The sequence below is a fragment of the Sarcophilus harrisii genome, chromosome 2 (genome assembly GCF_902635505.1).
Source record: "Sarcophilus harrisii chromosome 2, mSarHar1.11, whole genome shotgun sequence".
Classification (NCBI taxonomy): domain Eukaryota; kingdom Metazoa; phylum Chordata; class Mammalia; order Dasyuromorphia; family Dasyuridae; genus Sarcophilus; species Sarcophilus harrisii.
Window position 1 is genome coordinate 561,679,567 of NC_045427.1, and position 19,741 is coordinate 561,699,307.

Consider the following 19,741-nt stretch of genomic DNA (forward strand, 5'->3'; position numbering starts at 1 on the left):
AAAAAAAGGCATTAAATTGGGAATTGTCAGATTTGATCCATCTCTGAAAATTTTTAATTCTGACGGGGTAGAGAAAGAAAAAACATACTCCTCCTCAAACAACTTCATTTAGAGGAGTTAGCCCACCTTACTTACAGGACTGTACTATAGTGGGGGCACAGATTTGAAGATGTTTCACTTGGTAAATGATTGCTTTCTGATCACTATGTTACTGGATCTCCTACTATCTTTCCCTTGCACTCTAGATGGCCATAGCATAGAGAGATTGTTTTCAGTCATACTCATTGCATTTTTTGGGATGGAATGAAATTTAAATTAAGGCAGCAGGACCCATTTTCATGATTATTTAGACAGAGCCAAAGAATGGTTTCGCATTTAGGATCAGTAATTTTCCATTATTAAATACAAGTACAGCAATATATTTCTAGGAATGTGGATGCCATGTAGATGTTAAAAGTATCTATCATATGGCATCTACCTGACTGCAAAATATAGATTTTTACTTTTTCAGTTAAATTCAATTCAGTTATTGAATTCAAATGTTTAATTCAATTTAGATCACTTAGTGTCTGATTTGTGCAAAGCAACAGTACTAGAGATGGGATACTAACAACAAAAATTATACATTTCCTCCTTGTTGAAGAGATAAAATAGATACATAAATAAATAAATAACAAGTTGTTATGAGCCAGAACTTGAAACAAGGTATTAAGTCACTAGAATTGATAAAAACAATGCTTATGTTTACACCTTTGAGAGTTCACACATTAGCTCATACATTAGTTCACAAATTTGGGAAATTTCAGTATTCAGTATGAGATTCACAAAGTTAACACCTCCCACAATCTCACTCTCTCAGAGGAGTCAACCTTTGAGTTCACACCTTTAAGAGATCATATATAAGAAGCTCTTAGAGCTTCAGTCAAGAGACTGGAAGAGATTGAGAAGTGAGAAGTCAGTTGAAGAGATTGAGAGCCAGAATTCAGTTGGGAGATTCAGAACCAAGATTCAGAGAGAGCTGGAGGCAGAAGCTAGCAACAAGAGCTCTCCGAACCAAGGAAAGCTAACCAGGCTATTTTAAAGGAGACAATAAAGATTTGGATTTTTACTCCTGGCTGCATTTGAGGTAATTATTGATCTGAACTGAAACTAAGGCTGCCTCCAGAAAACCTCCCCAAGAAACTTGCTCCCAGAGAATCATCACATTTTTAGAAAAGAAAAGAACATAACAACAAGTAATTCAGGAAGGAGAGAGAGTACTAGCTGCAAAGATCAGGGAAGGGTATGAATTAGGAGACTCCCAAATTGATGCTAGAAGAGAAGTTAAGAATTCTAAGCATTGAAGGTGAGGAAGGCATGAGAGATGACATGTACAAGGATACATTTATGAGAGACGGCATCGTGCATGTATAGAACAACATGTAAACCAGACAGAATAAATAGTGCCTGAAAGTTAATGAGAAGGTCCAAAAAGTTAGATTGGAATCAATGCTTTAAATGCCAAGTTTTCATTTTATTCTTGAAGCAACAGGGAGTCATTAAATATTCTCGAGTAGACTTGTGTTTTACAAAGAGTAATTTGTCCCCTGTATAAGAGAATTAGGGGAGAAGAGAGGAGAGAGTAAAAGTAGAGTCCAGTTAGGAAGATCTTGTAATTTAGGTGAGAAATACTGAGAGGCTGAACTTATAACTATGAAAGGAAAGAAGAGGGCAGATGACAAGATATGTTCTGTGAGTAGCATCAGAAAGATTTGGCAAATGATTAGATATAGGGCAAGAATAGTTCCAAATTTGAAAATCCAAGTAATTGGAATGATGTAAGGTGGTGCCTTATCAGTAAAGAGGAATTTTGGAGGAGAGGGATGCTTGAGGAAAAGTTGAATAAATTCTGGCTACATATGTTGACTTTGAACTGCTGAGGGTACTTCCAGATGGAGATGTCCAGTAGGCAATTGGCAAAGTAGGGTCATAGATTATTATAGGTTAAGCAGACATAAAAGAGAGTCATCTGCACAGAGATGATAATGAAACCCATGGTAGGTAATAAAATCATCAAGAACAGAGTATGTAGAAAGAGAAGTGAAAGGGGCTAAGTATAGAACCTTAGGGAACACTTCTGTTTAATAGACAAGCTATGAATGATGATTTAACATAGGAGTAGGAATGGTCAGATACTAAGGGGGAAGGCATTGATTGCCATGGCAGTCAAGGAAGAGAGAATATTTAGCAAAAGGGAATCATTCAATCAGACAGTAATCATTCATTAAGTATTGTTTATGTATCAGGCACTGTGCTAGGCACTATGGATTCAAATAATATAAGAATAAAAGTGAGAAGGTTTCTGTCCTTAAGGATTTACATTTTACTGGTTGTGTCAAAAGCTACAGAATAAGGAATAAGAAGAGGCCATTGATTTTTAGCATTTAAGGGAAAATGCCAGTTTTGGAAAAATCATTTTAATTTTAATTTTGGAGGTCAGAACTCAGGTTACAAGGGATTGAGAGGTAAAAAGGAGGAGAAGAAATGAAAGCAACAAGAATAAGTTAAAATGTCTAAAACTAAGACTCAATAAAGGAGAACATAGGATGATAGTTTGAGTGGATAGCAAGGTCAAACAAAGACCTTCTTATGGATGGCAGAGACCTGGGCAATTCTATAGACCTCTGTGAGGGATTGATGGATAATTAGAGATTGCAAAAGGAAAGATTTGGTGGGGGTAGATTGATTGAAGGAGATGTAATATTCTCTTAGCATTTTCCAGTGTGTTATGACTTGGGGATTCTGTTCAAGATTTATTTATGTAATATAATGTTTGGTTTTTTTATATCTCTGCAAGGTATATTGAGATCATTTTAAACACCAAAGCTGAAAACTTAACATCTCTATGGGATTAAGAGTCTATTATATGTTTGCTCTCTTCCAGCAATGGTTTAAGTTGGGACAGATCTCTTATGGTCCTCCTCTTGCTCTTCAAAAATCTACACCGGTTTCTGCACTTCACAGTGTAACCATAAAGCAATGGGACTAACTTTTTTAGCATATCAGAATTTATAGATCTGGATGAGTACAGTCCATCAAATTTGTAACCTGGGGCAGCTCTTTACTGAGACTACCATTGCTAGAAACATTTCAAAATATATTTCTTGGCAAATGGCATTTTATTTGGCAGATTTATGTAGCATATCCCAATTAGTTGGAATCTTTCCTCAGAAAGGAAGGATGAGTTTATGATATGGAAAGAGAATTGGAGCTTTGTGCAGGGGCAATAGCATAGCCAATGAAGTTTATCTGATGATTGATTATTGCTAATTTGAAAGAGCATTGGGCATAACATTCAAATAAAAGCAGGGCTGGCATATGATATCTGCCATTTATTCACAGTGGGACCATGGGTGATCACTTCTCCTCTTTAGGTCTCAGTTTCTTCATAAATAAACTGAAGCAAGGATACATTAGACAATCTTTAAGGTCCTTTCCAGTTCTAGCATTCTATGACCAGTGTGTCATACAAGAAAATGAGTATTATTATTTTCTAGGGATATCTTGGTTGATCCCACATTGTATCAAACAGCTTGGTCATTTACCTTATTCATCAGAAGTGACTATAAATGACTTTTAGTTGTTTCAAAAAATCAAACACATTTTCATGCCGCCACTGAACAAATTCAAAGGACCTTTGCTAGGGAGAGGTTACTAGAAATTTTTTATTCAATGATAGTCTCATTAGAATAATTTTACCACCCTGCCTTTCCTCAAAAGGACCAGTTTAGAGGATTAGTACTAGTATTTTAAACAAATGCATATACACACATGCATTTACACACACATATATGGACATTCACACTAGAACATAACTTCATTTCTCTGGAGTTTAGATTAGCTTTCTATGAAACATAAGGATTCTACTAAATGATACCTAGGGTCCCTTCTCATTTGAAGTCATTCTAAATTTAAAGGAGTAGTTAGATGAAATGAAGGTACTCTTATATTAGAAGAGGCAGCACCATTTAGAAATAACATAATAGAAATGATCAGAGGATAAGTGTAAGTAGTGTTTAACTAGAATGTTTTTGTTTGTTTGTTTGTTTTTTTGCCACAAGGAATTTTCAGACATGAAAAACTGAATGATAATTGTTCCTTATGGACTTCTTCTCCTTTAATCTTAAGATGTATCAGTTGAAAGAATTGGAGATTTTTAGTCTAAAAAAGAGTTGACTGTTGGGGAACATAATTGTGATCCTAAAATATCTCAAGGGCTGTCATGTGAAAGATAGATTCAGCATATCCTGTTTGTCTCTAAGGGACAGATGTAGAACTAATTGATAGACATTATTTTGGCTCAATATAAGAAGGCAAATCAGCAGTGGAATAGGTTGCCTCATGAGGTAATGAGTTCTGTATCATGAGAGGTGTTAAAGCAGAAGATGGATAGCAAGTTGAAGTATTTGAAAAGAGCTTTCTTATTTTGGGTAGAGTGTGAAGTGAGTGATCTCTGATTGTCTTTTAGTTTGGTGGTTTCTTAAGCCATATTATACCAGCTTCTCCCACAAGGGAATCATTAACTTCTACCTCTGAGACACCTAGCTGAGAGCAATTATGTTGAATTAGGCATACCAAGTTTAAAAAAAAAAAAGCAGCATAGTTTAGTTCAGGTGTTCTAGTTCCTAATTGTGCCATGAGCAATCTGGTGAAGCCTATGGACAGCTTCTTTAAGTAATGTTTTCAAATGCATAAAATTAAATACATAAAGACATTACAAAGAAACCAATTATATCAAAATACACTGTGTGAGACACACACATATGCCCACAAATACATTATATATATGTGTGTGTGTTGTGTATGTGATATATAAATGTGTGTATGTGTGTGTATGTGTGTATATATATATATATATATATATATACACAACACACACACAAACACACATATATACACACAACAAATATGGTATATATATAATGTATATGTACATATGCACAAAACAAATACATGTTTATATACACATGCACATGTGTGTATTTGTATAGCTTTATGTGCATATATTTATATATGAGTACATTGTGTATGCATGTATATAGGAATAGGTATATATGTCATGTATATGGATACATATATGTACATTTAGATATATAGCATATTTGTATGCAGTCATATATACACACATATACAGTAGATACATACACAGTGTATGCACTGCATACATGTTAATACACACAAGCACATACATAGTTTTACCTAAATTACATAGACATGCAAATTCATAAACCCAACATTAAGAATCTCTGCTTTAGTGAAAAGAATACTGTTTTAGCCAATTAGCAACTTCCCTGACACCACAGTTAAGGACAATTGGTTAGAAAATAGGAAATAGTAAACTAAGTAATTGTGTTGGGTTAGATCTACTTGACAGAAAGTGAAAGAAACCTGTTCCCTCCCTGTTAGAAACATTCAGCCTTACAGGATATGCTGAGATGTAAGGCTGGTCTGTATTCTTGTTGTAGCACTAGGGCTGCTTTTGATTCTTGCTGTGGGACTATGGGGTCCAGTCTTTTCCCTCTCTGGGCTCTCTTTCTTTATCTATAAAAGGAAGGTGTTAATTCAAGGATCCCTCTAGCTCTGCCATCTGTTGTGGAAATTAGTTATTTCTCTGATCCAAAGACAGACCATTTCCAGATGAATGGCACTATCAGTGTTAAGTCTTGGAGACAGAGGCAAAGGGCAAAAAAATAAATAATGCCCTAGTTTAGCAGGGCAGATAAGATTTTTTAGCATGATGGTTGAGAGGTGCAATCAGAATTCTCCTTCTCCCCCACCCCTCATCTCTTTAAATGCATAAATTTTATAGATGCTCAGAAACACTTGATAGAGAAATGCTATGATCACTCACTTCTTTCCTAGTGCCTTCCAAAGTGGATGTCAGAAATCAGTAACACTTTTGCATAAATATTGAAGTTTCCACTTAATGGCACCATAAATCCACTTACTTCAAGGTCATTGTGAAGAACCTCTTTTCAGCAAGCCTCTAACACATCTCTGGCCTGAGGAAGAGCAGCCTGGGGTGGTGGAGAGTGAAACCTCTTCCAGAGACAAGTTTGACAGAGACATATGGGCAATCGCCAAGGAGGGGAGTACTTCTGGCCTGCTCTGAATCCAGTGAGGGCTCTCAGGCAGAACTAGTCCGACCATGTAGAGTGCTGCTTGTAGTGTGCCTTTTCACAATATCGTCTGCCTCATCAGGACTTCTTCCCTTTGGGTGAAGGTCCACAAGGATCCTCAGGACTGCCTAAGGATGAGAGAAAGAAACAGGAAGGGCTGTATTTGAAAGCAGAACATCCTCAATTTGAATTCCAATTGAGAAACATCTTAGTTGTGACTCTGGGCAAGTCAAAGTAACCTGAGTTTCCTCTTCTTAAATGGGGATAATGACATCTTCACAGGATGGTAGGCTCAACTAGCATAAAATATGTAAAGTGTTATGTAAACCTTAAACTACTCTGCACATGTTAGCTGTTACTATTTTTATTATCATTACAATTTTGATCAAGAGGTCACAGTTTTATCCATTCTTTCCTAGGTACCACAGTGGGAGATCTCTCAAATCTAATGAGCCATCAAATCTGTGTCATTTAGTAAATGCCCTGGGATGGAGGGATTTACAAAAGCAAAGGATTAAGTAGCAAGTATTTACTGATCCACTTCCTATATCTGATCCAAAACTTAGTACTAGAACTAGCAGTATAAGTGAGGAGAGAAGAGGCACACGAACATAGATAAGAAAACAATAAGGAATCTTAAGAAAGTGTGAGTAATTAAGCATTAAGTTTGGTGATGCATTTTTATAAATGGTGTAGAAGTTTAGAGAAGGAGGATCAGTAAAGGCTGGGAAACCAGTGAAGACTTTATGGAGGGAATAGGACTTTAGCTGATAGATAGGATTTGGTAGGGGAGAAGGTAAGAAGGAATGGGCATAGAGTATCTGTGGGCCAGCAAAGGAACTAATTGGCTCAAAGGGAAAAAATGTAAGGAAATAAAATTAGGTGTGTTAGTGTGGAGAGAAATTATAGTTCTTAAAAGAAAGCTTAAATAGACCTGTCCTTTGCCTTCTAGGAGTTTTTACAAAAAGAGTTTTGAAAAGGGAGGAGTAGGAGTTGGGGATTCCCTCCACACACACATTCCAAACTATTTCTGCCATTATCAGTATCTGGTTTGACTGGAGGCTTGGAGAAAATTGCCTTCTCTTCAACATTTATGGCCTTACCTTAGGATTTCTGAATTGGACAAAGAAAAACCTGCAAAGCTGATATTTTCATATGTTTGTACAACTTCTTGAAATGGTGAAAATCAAGCTTAGTCAGTCAATAAATACTTATCATGCACCTGTTGTTTGCCAGGTGCTGTGCTTAAGGATACAAAGAAAGGCAAAAAGTAGTGGCTCCTTTTGTAATGCTGGAGAAAGTGAGGCAAGATAAAGATGAGAGAGTTTTTAAATATTTTTATTTGGATTTCTGAGAGGGAGAGATTGTGCTGAGGGCATGCTGCCCCCAGGGCTCATGTCCAAAGCATCCAGCATCGAATGTGAGTTCTCAATGATGTATATAGCTCTTAGCTCAAGTAGCTAAACAAAGGTGGGGTGGGAGGGGGGAGGCGTAAGGAGTCCAAACTCTGGTGAGCAGAAATCTCCAGGCAGGGATCATCATTCTGGTTCTGACAGGTTGGGGGGGTAGGACCATAAATTCTTACAAACTGGTAGTTAAAGAGGTGTCCAGCTTAGAGCCAGGAAGTCTGGAGTTAGAGGTATAAACAATGCCAATTAGGTATCTGATATAGGATATAGGAGTCTTATGTTTTGGAATGTCAGATCTCCACAGCCCTAATTATCTCAGTTCTAATGGGCAGAAAAGGATTGCAACCAGGGAAACTGAGGCAAGACAATTTAGGGAAACTGAGTCAGAATAATAAAAGGGAACTGTGGCACAACACCTTCAAGATGTTTACAGTCTGATAGAGGAGACCGCATACAAATAACTATGTGCAAACAACCTGTAGACTGGAAAAATCAAAGAAAATTAAGAGAAGGCCCCACAAATAAGAGCACCAGGGAAAGCTGACTATAGAAGGTGGAATTTTAGATTGAAATGAGGAGGAAAAGCTTTTCAGGAGTAGGGGACAACCAGTGAAAAGGGGCAGCATTGCTGACTGCTTTTGAACTCTCTACTTGTTCCCTAGTTTCTGCTTGTGCATGGGCAAAAGACCAGAGACCAATCTTCCATAGCCCTGTCTTGGTCCAGGGATTTAGGGTTAAGGTGGAGGCAGTAAGGAGTATTGGGACTTGATTGCCTGCTAAAAATACTAAGTATTATCATGCCTCAAGCATTGGACTTGTTGTCAGAAAAACTTAACTGTATGATCCTAGGCAAGTCATTAACCTCTCCATTAACCTTAGTTTCCTTATCTGTTAAAATGAGAATGATAAGAGTCTGCTATACTGAGATTTTTGTGAGGGCTAAATGTAATAATATGTGCAGAGCACTTTGAAAAACAAAGTACAATGTAAATGCTAATTGTTATCTCTAGAATATAATCCCAAGGGAGGAGCCCCTCCTATCCTCTCTCTCCTATATATCACTGAGAATTGGAGGATAGCTGTGGTTTAGTGGGCTCCTGGGATCCAGAGCCCAAAAGCTGTCACTACCTTCCACAATTCCTCTATCAGTTTTGTGACTCGAGCCTTCCTTCTTAAATGAGCTGCTTCCTGGGTTTAGGAAGGTGATGGCTAGGTTTATTCACTGAGGGTTATCATGGTATTTCTATCTTCTAATATTTAGGAGTTTGACAGCTTAGAGAAATGTAGCCAAACTGTTTCCTGGCTGATTTCTCAGTATGTTTGCAGTGTCATTGGGCCACGGAGCTTGAGAGTTCTAAGCAACTTCTTTGTAGGTTTTTCCTCCTTGATCCTCATGATTGACTTTGTCTGAAAAGCATCTTTCCCCTGGGAGCAACCAGCCCTATTTTTTCACCTAAATCATGAAAACCTCAGGGCTGTGAAGAGAAGTTGGGAAGCTCCAAAAGATTTTAATATACATTTAACTCCAGTTAATGAAGAAGTCCATAGCTTGGATGGGGGGGTAGTGATGTTTTCCTTAATGTTATTAAATATTAATGAGACTTACTTCCCTCTTTGGGGCAAAGCATTGGGCCTCATGCACATTTTTAATTACTGAGTTCCTAACTGGTATATTTTACTGCACAGAGCCGAAGTGCTGAAGATAAACATTTCACAGTAAAATGGAGAACATTAAGAAATCTCTCTCCTTCCCAGGCAATGGTAGACATCTTCCAAAGAATATTAATTGTACTCAAGGTCAACAGAAACTCAGGGTACTTCAGTCAAATCTATCCATGGAACTTTGTGGGTGCCAGCCACTCCTAAATCCTTAATATGTCCACAGATAAATCCAAGGGCAAATATTCTAAGAATGTGCAAGTTCATGATTCCTGATGCTCTAGTATTCATTCCACAGTAACTAAGTAGAATGAAAATCCTCTAGTGGAAAGTGAGAAAAGTTGGTGAAAGATTTCTTCAGTTCTCACCACTCAGAGTGCCAGTCCCTACCTACTGCACAAATGCAATTTCTACATTGCTTTCAAGGCGCAGATAAATTCCTTACTTTTTCATGCTACTATTCACAACTATTCCATGTCATATTGATTTCTTCTGTCTCCCTAGCATGACAATATATTTTCTGAACCAAATATTCCCAAGATTGATTACATCCTATCTTATATTTCTCCAAAAAAAGAGTATAAACTTTCCAAGGAAAACTTTAGACTTTATCTCTTACTTTCTTCTGTGCATGATAATATCTAAGATCCTGCTAGGCACACACTAGATATTAGATAAATGCTTAATTGCTTCCCCTTCCCAATTTAATTCCTCCTTTCCAATCCCGGCTTTTTTGGGTAATATTTGGCAATTTATTTTTAATAGCATTTTATTTTTCCAAATACATGCAAAGATAGTTTTCAACATCTACCTTGTGTTTCAAATTTTTCTCCCTCCTTCCCTTCCCCCTCCCCAAGACAGGAAACAATTCTATATAGGTTAAATGTGCAATTCTTCTAAACACATCTTCTTATTCATCACGCTGTGTAAGAAAAATCTAATCAAAAGAAAAAAAAGGAGAAAAAAGTTTTTTTTTAAAGTGACCAAATTTATTCATTAAAATTTAAAGGACAAACATAAGTATTAGTTGACAAATAACTTATTTTACAAAATCTCAAGTGTTAAAAACTCAATACAAGATTCCTGTGAAAAGGCATGAAGGATTTAAAAATCTGAAGGGCTAGAATGGACCTGTAAGACTTGTTGGTCAATGTTGAAAAAGTAATAAAACGGCACCTCAGAGGGTCTGGTTCAGGGACTGCTTGTATTGGAACTACCCAAGTCTATATGACTGAGAGTAAACATACCTGCAAGAATCTTTTCTGGGATTTCCAGGCCATTTCTACTATATATTCATATATAGAACTTACAGGCTTGTCAGGATATATGGAGCCATCAGACTGGATGGAACCTATACAGATTTTCATTCTTTATTTTTCTTTATTATTAGTACAAGATACTCCCCTCCACCCATCCCTAAACAAAGCCTCCTCCTCAGATTTATTCCCTGGAAAGAGTTAACCACACTGTAATTTTATCATTGAGAATGGTAGTATGTCATGTCCCACTTTTATTGTTTAACATTTGCTGTGGAAAAAAAAAAACAAATATATGTATATTTATATATGATAAAATTGACAAGCTGATTAATGGATAGATAGACAGACAGTCAGATAGACAAAGGAATAAAGGAAAATAACAGAGAACCAAAGCAGATAGCCCTTGTCTTAGAATGGGGAAGAGTCATGATCTATCTTGAGAAAACAACCACAAGTACTTGTTTACTATTAATCATGATCAGAACCCTGGGATCCCCTTCCCCCACTCCCATGAGAACTTAGTTTGTACCTCTGTGAGCCACTTATCACATTTTATTTTGTATTGTAGTTATATGTGTACATGTCTTATCTTTCCTACTTGAGGGGTGATGTCTCATTCATCTTTCTAATCCTCATAGCTCTTCGCATAGGGCCTTGGTTGTTTACTAAATGAATGAGGGAGTGGATGAATGAATGAGTAGTTGAATGAGTGGAAGAGTGAATGAATGACAGGAGAGTAAGAGGGCAGACTGGATAAGGATGGGAAGGTACTGTCTTGGGAGAGGAATATTTCCCCATAGACACTCTGGAAAGTTGTTTCACTGACAAAGAGATAATGAAGTAAGTGCCTAGGTTCATATGGCATAGCCTCTGGCTATTCAATAAACCATTTGGGGTTTTGCTTGTGAAGAATGTCTATACCAGCCAGAGACTGAACAAACGGTAGGGTTGGGTCAAGAAACACAATCTGCTCTTCTCTCTCCTGTACTTTCTTATGAGCTTTCAATTTTCTTCATCTGACTTATTAAGAGTCCTATAAAAGTATGAGGAACTATAACCATCAGAAAACATTGTGGTTCTCAGGCAAGAACTCCAGGCTTTTGAGTATTTATATACCCATTGGTTGGGATGGGGAAAGGAGCAGATGTTTATTCAGTAATCCTCACTATCTTGACATCTCTTCTGCATCTTGATATGGCAAAGATTTCCTCTCATATATTTCAGACAGCTGAAAACTTGGTTTGGTGCTTAAAAGTGAGAAAGAAGAAGGAGAGGCCTGTCACTGACAGGACCAGTTTGAATGATTGTGTGTATACACACGTGCATATGGTATGTGACTAAAATTGACACATTTTAAAAACAAAGACTAGGGCTTAGGCATTGCATTTCTTGGGAGACTGTGCGATGTTCCGATGATGGGAATTCTTTAGCAATGGCCTTTCCATCTGAATAGGCATAAAGGAAAATCCATCTCATTGCCCAATGGGCATGTCATGTTCTGGGTAAAAACCTCAGCCAATCCACATATATATCTTATTCCTGATTCTTAGCACTGAAAGAACTTTAGCTATTCTGGTGAGAAGGACTTTTTTTGTTTTAACCTCCAGTGATATTCAAAAGAATGTGTCACTAACCTTTAGTTGTTGTCTTTATACATTTATATGTTACATATTTCCAGTGACATTTATGTACCTGCATATGTGTGTATCTATCTATCTATATATCTGTATGCACATTTGTACATGTGTTTTTATACATACAGAAATATCTGAAATATGAATATAGAATGTTTAGACATGAGAGGTACCCTAAAAATTGTTTTTTATATTTGACAAAACTGAAGTCCCTTCTGAGAGTTAAATTAGTAGTCTAAATTCGTTCAGGTATATTTGAGGTCCTGTGGATCTGACGTCATTCCTATTAGAAATATGAAACTGCATTTGAGAATTGTGTTCATGTTTCAGGTAGAAGTTATAACAGATTATTTTAAGGGTCCTATTTAATTCTAACTCTAGCATATGATTAGATGTATAAATGTATGTATACACACACATATATATATATATATATGTGTATGTGTGTGTGTATGTAGCTCCATGAAAAGATGGATAAATTATGTTCATGAGTATATTCCCCACTGCACCTATACAGGGTCTTCTGTTAATAAAACTTTAGTAAACTTCAGATACTATTTATCATCTATCTATCTATGCATACACATATGCATATGTGTGTATGTATAATAATATTAACAAAAACATTTATATCACATTTACTATGTGTCAAGTACTTTATTAAGCACTTTGCAATTATTAATTTGATCTTTACAGCCATCCTAGGAGTTAGATATATATGGATATGTATATAGATATATAGACATCCACATCCCCTTATGAAACATTTGCTTCCTCCTCCTGCAGCGATTATGGCTATGAGAGACATGGAGATAATCAATGCATCCCTGCTTTCTGGTATAATCCATCATCTCCATCAAAGGATTGCAGCCTTGGTCAGAGCTACCTCAACAGTACTGGGTAAGTGCTGGGGCTGCTCGCCTCTGACTCTTTTCTGGGTTTTGCCTAACTTGAAACAGGACAGGTTGAGCTGCAGCTGTAATAAGAGGAACATATGTTTAAGGCTTGTTAGGAAGAGACTGCTGAGCAAAGTTGTACAGATCTCTTCCTTAATGTTCTTTAAGAGCATAAGAGACACCCAGGCAACCAGATTATTTATAATTACATGTTAGCAGCAAGGGGTAGAGGAAGTGAGTTTGGGACAGTATTTTCATGCAGGTGATAAAACTGACCAGCATCCTATTTTGGTGACTTTGTGACAATTGACTGTATGTGGCGGAATTGGTGCCATCAAGTCAGACTATTTTAACTCTCTTTGGCAAAGACCATTGATTAATTTCTGGACTCTCAGACAAAGAAAATGGTTGTAAGTAACATGCAGGTATTGTGAGTTCTGGAGTGACAAGAGTGTCTTAGGATTCTAGCTAAGAAGGTCTTGGAAATGCAGTATTTGGATGCTTTCTAGAATTCTCAAAATATGTGTGTGTGAGTATATATGTGTGTGCATGTGTGTATATCTAGTGTCATTTGCATCTTTCTCTCTGTTATTCTGTTAATGATTCTATCAGGAGCTTAAACAATTACCTTGGAGGTTTATTCTCTCTACTGAACATTCTTCCTTGATGACCCACAGTAGAACTGTGGTAGCTGAACATATCAACTTTGAGCTGGGAGTTATGAGACCACTTTCCAATTTCAACTTTCTTCTTTTACAAACTCTCTAGTTGATTTCCAACAAGTTTTTTTTTTTTTTTTTTTTTATTTATTTATTTATTTATTTATTTATTTAATAGCCTTTAATTTACAGGATATATACATGGGTAACTTTACAGCATTAAAATTCCAAACCTCTTGTTCCAATTTTTCACCTCTTCTCCACCCTCCCTAAATGGCAGGATGACCAGTAGATGTTAAATATATTAAAATATAACTTAGATACACAATAAGTATACATGACCAAAACATTATTTTGCTGTACAAAAGAATCAGACTCTGAATTATTGTACAATTAGCTTGTGAAGGAAATCAAAGATGAGTGTGCATAAATATAGGACTGGGAATTCAATGTAATGGTTTTTAGTCATCTCCCAGAGTTCTTTTTCTGGGTATAGCTAGTTCAGTTCATTACTGCTCCATTAGAAATGATTTGGTTGATCTCGTTGCTGAGGATGGCCTGATCCATCAGGACTGGTCATCATCTAGTATTGTTGTTGAAGTATATATGATCTCCTGGTCCTGCTCATTTCACTTAGCATCAGTTCGTGTAAGTCTCTCCAGGCCTTTCTGAAATCATCCTGTTGGTCATTTCTTACAGAACAGTAATATTCCATAATTTTCATATACCACAATTTATTCAGCCATTCTCCAACTGATGGACATCCATTCAGTTTCCAGTTTCTAGCCACTACAAAAGGGCTGCCACAAACATTCGTGCACATACAGGTCCCTTTCCCTTCTTTATAATCTCTTTGGGATATAATCCCAGTAGTAACACTGTGGATCAAAGGATATGCACAGTTTGATAACTTTTTGAGCATAGTTCCAAACTACTCCAAAATGGTTGGATTCGTTCACAACTCCACCAACAATGAATCAATGTCCCAGTTTTCCCACATCCCTCCAACAATCATCATTATTTTTCCTGTCATCTTAGCCAATCTGACAGGTGTGTAGTGAGTATCTTAGAGTTGTCTTAATTTGCATTTCTCTGATTAATAATGACTTGGAGCATCTTTTCATATGACTAGAAATAGTTTCAATTTCTTCATCTGAGAATTGTCTGTTCATATCCTTTGACCATTTTTCAATTGGAGAATGGCTTGATTTTTATAAATTAGAGTTAATTCTCTATATTTTTGGAAATGAGGCCTTTATCAGAACCTTTGACTGTAAAAATATTTTCCCAGTTTATTGCTTCCCTTCTAATCTTGTCTGCATTAGTTTTGTTTGTGCAAAACTTTTCAGTTTGGTATAATCGAAATTTTCTATTTTGTGATCAGTAATGATCTCTAGTTCTGCTTTTGGTCATAAAAACCTTCCCTTCCACAGGTCTGAGAGGTAAACTATCCTATGTTCCTCTAATTTATTAATAATTTCATTCTTTATGCCTAGGTCATGAACCCATTTTGACCTTATCTTGGTGTACGGCGTTAAGTATGGATCAATGCCTAGTTTCTGCCATATTGTTTCCAATTTTCCCAGCAATTTTTATCAAACAGTAAGTTCTTATCCCAAAAGCTGGAATCTTTGGGTTTGTCAAAGACTAGGTTGCTATATTTGTTGACTGTTTTATCCTTGAACCTAATCTATTCCACTGATCAACTAATCTATTCCTTAGCCAATACCAAATAGTTTTGGTAACTGCTGCTCTATAGTATAGTTTTAGATCTGGTACAGCTAAGCCACCATCATTTGATTTTTTTTATTAATTCCCTTTGAAATTCTGGACCTTTTGTTTTTCCATATGAACTTTGTTGTTATTTTTTCTAGGTCATTAAAATAGTTTTTGGGAGTCTGATTGGTATAGCGCTAAATAAATAGATTAGTTTAGGTATATTGTCATCTTTATTATATTTGCTCGTCTCCTATCCAAGAGCATTTAATATTTTCCAATTGGTTAGATCAGACTTAATTTGTGTGAAAAGTGGTCTGTAATTTTGCTCATAAAGTTTCTGATTTTCCCTTGGCAGATAGATTCCTAAATATTTTATATTATCAGTAGTTACTTTAAATGGAATTTCTTTGTAACTCTGACTGTTGGATTTTGTTAGTGATATATAAGAATGCTGATGACTTATGTGGGTTTATTTTATATCCACAACTTTAGCAAAGTTGTGGATTATTTCTAATAACTTTTTAGCAGAATCTCTGGGGTTCTCTAAGTATACCATCATGTCATCGGCAAAGAGTGATAATTTGGCTTCCTCATTGCCTATTCTTATTCCTTTAATCTCTTTCTCAGCTTTTTATGCTGATAGCGTTTCTAATACATATTAAATAGTAACGGTGATAGTGAGCAACCTTGTTTCACTCAGATCTTATTGGGAATGGTTGCAGTTTGTCTCCATTACATATGATGCTTACTGATGGTTTTAAATAGATGCTGCTGATTATTTTAAGGAAAAGTCCATTTATTCCTATACCTCAAGTGTTTTTAATAGAATGGATGTTGGATTTTATCAAATGCTTTTCTGCATCTATTGAGATGATCATATGGTTTTTGTTAATTTGGTTATTGACATGGCCAATTATATTGATAGATTTCCTAATATTGAACCAGCCCTGCATTCCTGGTATAAATCCTACTTGATCATAGTGTATTATCTTGGAGATGATTTTCTGTAGTCTTTTGCTAATATCTTATTTAAGATTTTAGCATCAATATTCATTAGGGAGATTGGTCTATAATTTTCTTTCTGTTTTCAGCCTACCTGGTTTAGGTATCAGTACCATGTCTGTGTCATAGAAGGAATTTGGTAGGACTCTTCATTCCCTATTTTATCAAATAATTTATATAGCATTAGGGCCAATTGTTCTTTAAATGTTTGGTAAAATTCATGTAAATCCATCTGGTCCTGGGATTTTTTCTTAGGGAGTTGTTTAATTGCCTGTTCTATTTTTTTTCTGAAATGGGACTATTCAACAATTTACTTCTTCCTCTGTTAGTCTGGGAAGTCTGTATTTTGGAGGTAGTCATCCATTTCACTTAGGTTATCAAATTTATTGGCATAAAGTTGAGCAAAATAACTCCTTATTATTTCTCTAATTTCCTCTTCATTGGTGGAAAGTTCTCCTTTTCATTTTAAGACTACTAATTTCATTTTCCTCCCTCCTTTTTCTAATCAGATTTACTAAAGGCTTATCTATTTTATTGGCTTTTTCTATAGAACCAACTCTTAGTTTTATGAATTAGTTCAATAGTTTTTTACTTTCAATATTTTTAATTTCTCCTTTTAATTTTAGAATTTCCAATTTAGTATTTGATTGGGGTTTTTAATTTGGTCTTTTTAGTTTTTTAGTTGCAAGCCCAATTCATTAATCTTTTCTTTCTCTGTTTTATTCAAGTAAGCCTCTAAGGATATAAAATTCCCTCTTATTACCGCTTTGGCTGCATCCACAAATTTTGGTATGATGTCTCATCATTGTCATTATCTTGAGTGAAATTATTAATTGTATCTATAATTTGCTTGCTTCACCCAATCATTCTTTAAGATGAGATTGTTTAGTTTCCAATTACTTTTGGTCTATTTCCCTAACTTTTGTTGAATGTAGTTTTTATTGCATCATGATCTGAAAAGAAAGCATTTACTATTTCTGCTTTCTTGCATTTAATTTTGAGGTCTTTATGTCCTAATATATGGTCAATTTTGAATAGGTTCCATGAACTGCTGAGAAGAAAGATATTCTCTTCTATCTCCATTCAATTTTCTCCAAAGATCCAACATACCTAATTTTTCTAATATTATATTTACTTCTTTAATTTCTTTCTTATTTGTTTTGTGGTTTGATTTGTCTAATTCTGAGAGTGCAAGGTTGAGATCTCCTACTATTACAGTTTTGTTGTCTATTTCTTCTTGCAACTCTCTTAACTTCTCCTTTAGGAAGCTGAGTGCCATACCACTTGGTGCATACATGTTTAATATTGATATTGCTTCGTTGTTTATGTTACTCCTTTTAGCAGGATGTAGTTTCCTTCCTTATCTCTTTTAATTAGATCAATTTTACTTTTTGCTTGATCTGAGATAAGGATGGCTACCCCTGCTTTTTGACTTCACCTGAAGCATAATAGATTTTGCTCCAGCCTTTTACCTTTACTCTATATGTATCCCCTGCTTTAAATGTGTTTCTTGTAAACAACATGTTGTAGGGTTCTGACTTTTGATCCAGTCTGCTATCTGCCTCCTCTTTATGGGGGAGTTCATCCCATTCACATTTACGGTTAGAATTACTAAATCTGTTTTCCTGCCATCCTAATAACCCTAGATTGTGCTTTACTTTATTCTTGCCTCCCCAACCCTCTTTCCCCTTTTAAACTTATGTACCCCTCTTGTATCACGATTTATCCTCTTTATAATCCCTCCCTCCCCCTTTGAGTCTTTCCCTTCCTTCCCTTATTACTCTTTTCTTTTCCCTTTTCCTCTCCCCGTTTTAATGAGGCGAGGAGAATTTTCTCTAAAACAAATGTCAATTATTTTTCCTTTGAGCTAACTCTGATGAGAGTAAGATTCACACAATGTTCCTCCCCTCTCTAAATTCCCTCAGATATGATAAGTTTCCTTAGCCCTTTGTGGGATGTGGTTCCCTCTTTTATCCCTCCTTCCCACCTTATTCTGCCATCATCCCTTTTCCATATCTACTTCCCTTTTTATGTTATATCAGTACTATCAAATTTTACATGTATTTTTTTTGTATATCCACAACAGAAATACAATTCTCAAGAGTTATTTTTACCTTTTTCTGCATCTCTTGAGTTCTATTCTTGGAGATCAAATTTTTTGTTTAGTTCTGGTTTTTCTTCAGAAACAAATGGGAATTCATTTGTTTCATTAAACGTCCATCTTCTTCCCTGGAAGAAATGCTCAGCTTAAGCTGGGTAGTTTATTCTTGGCTGCATCCCAAGTTCTTGTGCCTTTCGGATATCATATTCCAGGCCCTTCTTTCCTTTAATGTAGAGGCAGCCAGATCTTGGGTGATCCTTATTGTGGCACCTCGGTATTTAAATGGTTTTTTTTTGGCTGCTTGTAAAATTTTTTCCTTAATCTGATAGTTCTGAAATTTTGCCACAATATTCCTTGGGGTTTTTATTTTAGGGTTTCTTTCAGAAGGTGTTCTGATGAATTCTTTTCAATGCCTATTTTACCTTCTGATTCTATTACATCTGGGCAGTTCTTCTTTGATGATTTCTTGTAAAATAGTATCTAGGCTCTTTTTTTCATCATAGTTTTCGGAAAGTCCAATAATCCTCAGATTATCTCTCCTAGATCTATTTTCCAAGTCTGTCATTTTAGCAAGTAGATAATTCATGTTTTTTTCCAGTTTGTCATTTTTTTGGTTTTGCTTGACTGATTCTTGCTGTCTCAATGCATCATTAGTTTCAATTTGTTCAGTTCTAATTTTTAAAGAATTATTTTCTTCATTAGCTTTTTTTACTTCTTTCTGTATATGTCCAATTGAGTTTTGAATGTATTGTTTTGGTCTGTGGAATTTTTTTCCATTTCACTAATTTTTTTTTTTAGTGAATTATTTTCTTTTTCCAATTCACAGATCCTACTTTCTTGCGAGTTCTTTGTCTTTTCCAAATCACAAATCCTACTTTGTAGTGAATTCTTTATTTTTTCCAATTCGTATTTCAGGAGTTGTTGCTCTCTTGTAAGGCTTCTCTTTCCTTCCCCATTTATCTTCTAACTCTCTTTTGAGACTTTTAATGGCCTCTTCTATGAGAGCATTATGTAAAGGAGGACAGTCTGATGCATTTTTGCTGTTTGAGGTCTCTTCAGGTTTGCTGACCTGCTCTTTTTTCTGCATAGAAGCTGTCGATTGTTCTTTTCATCTTTTTATTCATGTTTTAAAGCCTTTAGGGTAGGTCTCCTAGGCAAGGGGTTACAGCTTCCTCTGCAGAGCAGGGAAAGATGTAAACCGATTTCCGCTCCGAGGTATGGGAGTGCTCTGAGTGAGAGTTTTCC

General features: G+C 35.9%; 1 protein-coding gene across 1 annotated transcript in view; it reads left to right on the forward strand.

Annotated features, from left to right (window-relative positions):
- SORCS3 (sortilin related VPS10 domain containing receptor 3) overlaps positions 1-19,741 on the forward strand; it is a 694,786-nt gene that overhangs the window by 638,552 nt on the left and 36,493 nt on the right. The window contains exon 17 of the mRNA XM_031955808.1: positions 12,906-13,019. Coding sequence (XP_031811668.1) covers positions 12,906-13,019 — 114 coding nt within the window. The remainder of the gene's footprint in view (positions 1-12,905; positions 13,020-19,741) is intronic.